At 43.9% G+C, this 4,055-nt stretch overlaps 1 protein-coding gene across 1 annotated transcript in view; it reads left to right on the top strand.

The window, feature by feature from the left end:
* Positions 1-646: 646 nt before the first annotated feature.
* Positions 647-4,055, top strand: part of SPRYD7 (SPRY domain containing 7) — a 16,918-nt gene continuing 13,509 nt past the window's right edge. The window contains exon 1 of the mRNA XM_083169694.1: positions 647-858. Coding sequence (XP_083025820.1) covers positions 756-858 — 103 coding nt within the window. The 5' untranslated portion in view covers positions 647-755. The remainder of the gene's footprint in view (positions 859-4,055) is intronic.

Raw genomic sequence — 4,055 nt, 5'->3', positions numbered from 1 at the left:
GTGACCTGTCAACGCCTGGGCAGCGCGCTGCTGCTGCCCGGACGCTACGCTGTTAACGTAGCTGTCAATACGTAGCTTACAGCTAGAGCGGCACGAGCAGTCAGGCAGAGCTAGAGCGGCACGCGCACAGTTAAACAGAGCCTCTGGCAGGCTGCCAAGTTTCAGAGACAGACTGTGCGCGCGGCGGCGGCGCCGTGAAACTACACAAGTACCGAAAAATGTAAAAAACAAAACTCATGTCAACTATTTCAAGTGTCGACCTTTTGTTTGTGTCAACCTTTTATCTATGTAAACCTTTTACGGGATTATTGTTGCTTTCATTTCTTCACATGCTACTAGGCCCTAGGGGTAGCCAACTCCAGTCCTCGAGAGCTACTAACAGTGCACGTTTTCCAGGTCTCCTCACAGAATGACAAGTGAAGTAATTAGCTCCATCAGTGGATCTTTTAAAATGTGTTAGTCAGTAGTGAGTGCACCTGTGTACTTGTGAGGTGAGCTGGAAAACGTGAACTGTTGGTAGCTCTCGAGGACTGGAGTTTGCTACCACTGTTTAACTAGGGCATCCCTACGTCCTCCCGAGCAATGACGTAGGAAACTGCGCCTTACTCCTCCAGGTCGCCAGGGGTCACTGTGGCTTCTACTGCCCTCGGCTCTGTTCTGTACACTACACAGAGCAGCGCCAGTGCCAGACAGCGCTGCGCAGCAGCAGCCAGTCACACTCACACAGTGCTTGCTGAGTAGTTGCTGTTACCATCATGTCGTATCTGCTGTGCTGCTTCAGGTGGTGCGGGGACGGCGGTTCCGGGCACATCCCGCTGAAGGAGATGCCGGCTGTGCAGCTGGATACGCAGCACATGGGTGAGTCATGGAGAAGGGGTTATTACTGGCAGCCCTATAAATATCCCTACACCCCTTTCTCCGCATATACTCCCTATGCCACTTCCTGTATCATTCTGTCACTGGCCAGTGTCGCCTACTCCATGTCGCTGAGTTCTATAACCCAGTGCTCCGTCATGTTGTGGTGTCACCCACCAGTACCTGTCACATCCCTGCTTCTGTAAATGATGCATAAGTCACATTGCAACCTTCTTCCCTGTGTACTGGGTCTTGTCTTTCACAAGGCTGTTGAAGGTGTGGCATGCCTAAAAAAAAATGTCAGTATGTACAATAGTCTGGGAGCTGAAAGATGTCCTATCTGAGCTTTGGGGAAGGGGGGGGGGGGGTACAATATGTAGAGACCACTGGACCCAGTAAATGCTAGATCTGCTTTACCAGTATATAATAGGGGTAGCAGAAGGGTCCCCTGCCCCGAGGAGCTTACAGCCCAATTAGTTAGGGGTGTATATATATATATAAGTGAGTAAAAATAACCGGTTAAGGGCCTACACCCAAATATACCCATATAATACAGAAAAGGTCGAAAGCAGATAAAGATCTCCTGCTCTAGGCAAACAAATGCACTCTGACTCAAGTTTATCAAGCATTGAAAAGCTAATCTTGCACCCCACCCCATACACACTAAGCAATATTTTAAACAATAGTGCTCATTTTGGACCTTCTGAGCAATATTGGTTAGTGTGGATGCTCAATATTGTTAGCAATGTGCGCCCCCCTCCGGTTGCTAATGATGCCCTCTCTACAATTAGCTCAATTTGACTAGGTCGGAAACGGCTGCAGGTACGGTGCGGGGACAGAGTGTATGCATTATATCACTTGGCTGGGTGTTGTAGAGTCAAGAATATGCTTGCTAGACTGTGTATTTGGCCACTGCTCCCGGGGCTGGTAGGATGTAGTCGTCTGTCTCTCTGACAGCTTAATTAAATCTTGATTAAACAAGGCTCAATCAAAATTGCCTGGGCTGAGTCCTGTGTGTACACCCCTTTAGACAGTCTCTTTTTTGAAGTGTAAACAAATATTATTAAATGGCTACAATAAATAAGTGCTAAACAAACCATATGAATTGAGGCTTAAGGGATGTACACAAAGTGTGGTTGCCTTGCTATTAGATGGGGTCGAAGCTCATGGCAAGGTAAATTCATTTGATTTGGAATATATAGTACAGATATGTACTATATAGGGGTATATTCAATGCGGCCGTCGAGGGTGTTTGTATGGCAAGGATGGCCACTGAAAACAAGCCATCCTCACCGTCTAACCCCCTTGCCGGCCACTCGCCGTATTCTATGTTCCGGGAAAATCCTCGCCATCAGAAGACGGCAAGGATTCCACTGAATGGCAAGGTTCACCGCGAATGCAGTGAGCCCGCTGCATATAGCCGGGAGCCTCACCATTTTGACAGCCGCACTGGTCGTTTCCATCTAGCTTTTTAGAAACCGTGAAGGGGGGTGGGTTGAATACTGAGGGGGGCTATGACAGTGAGCAATAGGCACTTCTCGCCTATACCCTATAGTCTTGCCTGCACAGTCTATTTTTCTATTTGATTTCTATGCCGCGCATCAGGAACGAATTGAAATAGAATACGTTCAATTTCCATCCTTTTTTGCTTATATAAGTTAAATTGAATAGAGAAATAGAATAGACCACATCGAACCATGTGTACGGGGCATTAGTACATAGACCCCCTATGTTTGTTATTACTAATTTATGCAAGGGACATATTAAACGTTCCAAAAGTCACCCGTGACGGTTATAATGTTATGAAAGTGCTTCCTGTAAATATTATTGTAATTATTATTCATCATAATTATAGTATTATTAAATACTTTTTACAAGTACCCTTCAGAATGTTGGCAAATCTTAAGGTAACCATGGTCCCTATCCTAGTCCCACAAATTTCTAAAAACATTTCTTTTAAATGTAAATATTTTATCAAAATAAAAGCAAATCACATATGACGTGTTTGCGGTGGCTTTGGAAAATGGAAAATAAAATCTATCCAATGAATGGCTGCTGCTTATCTGTGGTACCTCATATTTGCCAGTTTGGTAATTATGTGTTTTTGTAATAACCAGGTTTATTTGATCTTGGTATTCTTTCAGATGCTGTATATTTAAGCTAAAGCTGGATATATACTATGATGTTGCAATCTGTGATGGATAGCTACCTTCAAATCCACCCAATACATTGTTTTAATGAATCGGATGCTCGCATCATCCCATTAGATGTACTGTATGTCCAGTAGGATGATCCCATTATCATCGCAGGGGGTGTTACATGTAACAATACGTCCTATAGGAGATCGTTCAGTGTGAATGCTGGCAGCATACAGTATGTTGCTTCGCTGGCTCATACCATTGTCAGCTGTGTAACCAATTTACCTGTCTGACATGCTCAGTTTGCTATATTTACCACCTAGTAGTTAAAGTGCCAGTCATTTGCGTTGCATTACCAATAATCAGCATTCTGTCTTACCTTAATTATCTCCATATACTGTATTATTAATTGTCAGTTCAGGTTGGTGATGAATAATGAATCTCTAGGTGTTAACTGCACCTTTTATTTCAGCTCCCTGGTAGCGAATACAAACCAGATAATATTACGTTTTGCAATCACTTGTGCTGGCGTTCTAGTCTTCGTAGTATTATTATGGGTAGGTTTTTTCAGGGTTTCCTATTTACAGAAAATGTGTGTATGTTTATAGATTTGCTCACTTACAAATGCAATGCCACCTTTCCCTATCCCTACTGGTAGCTCCATTCTGCAGCTTTTCCAGAATCTGTAATTACAGAACTGGCAATTTAGCAACAAACCTTTTCAAAGACGGCAGAGGGGTATATGAACCGGAGGATACTGTTTCTTGATTGTACCGTGCAATTGGTCCTTTTTGTTGACTCTTGGTTTTCACTAAAGGAACAGGGAAGCACTGTAAAACTTCTGGATAGAAATAGTCAACACATGAAAAGGTCAACACATAAAGGCCAACATGGGTTTTTGGGTGGCAATTTACACTAATTATGTACAGGATTGTATGGGATTATGTACTTAAATTTGCAAAGGCCCATACACACTGGACAACTTTGAGCTGATGGCAGCTCAGCTTACCCGTCTGAGCTGCTTTCAGCTGGAAAGCCACCCAGTGTGTATGGGACAGCGCT

The sequence above is a fragment of the Crinia signifera genome, chromosome 2, assembly GCF_055691185.1.
Source record: "Crinia signifera chromosome 2, ASM5569118v1, whole genome shotgun sequence".
In the NCBI taxonomy this organism is placed as follows: domain Eukaryota; kingdom Metazoa; phylum Chordata; class Amphibia; order Anura; family Myobatrachidae; genus Crinia; species Crinia signifera.
This window is presented reverse-complemented; position numbering and strand designations above follow the sequence as displayed.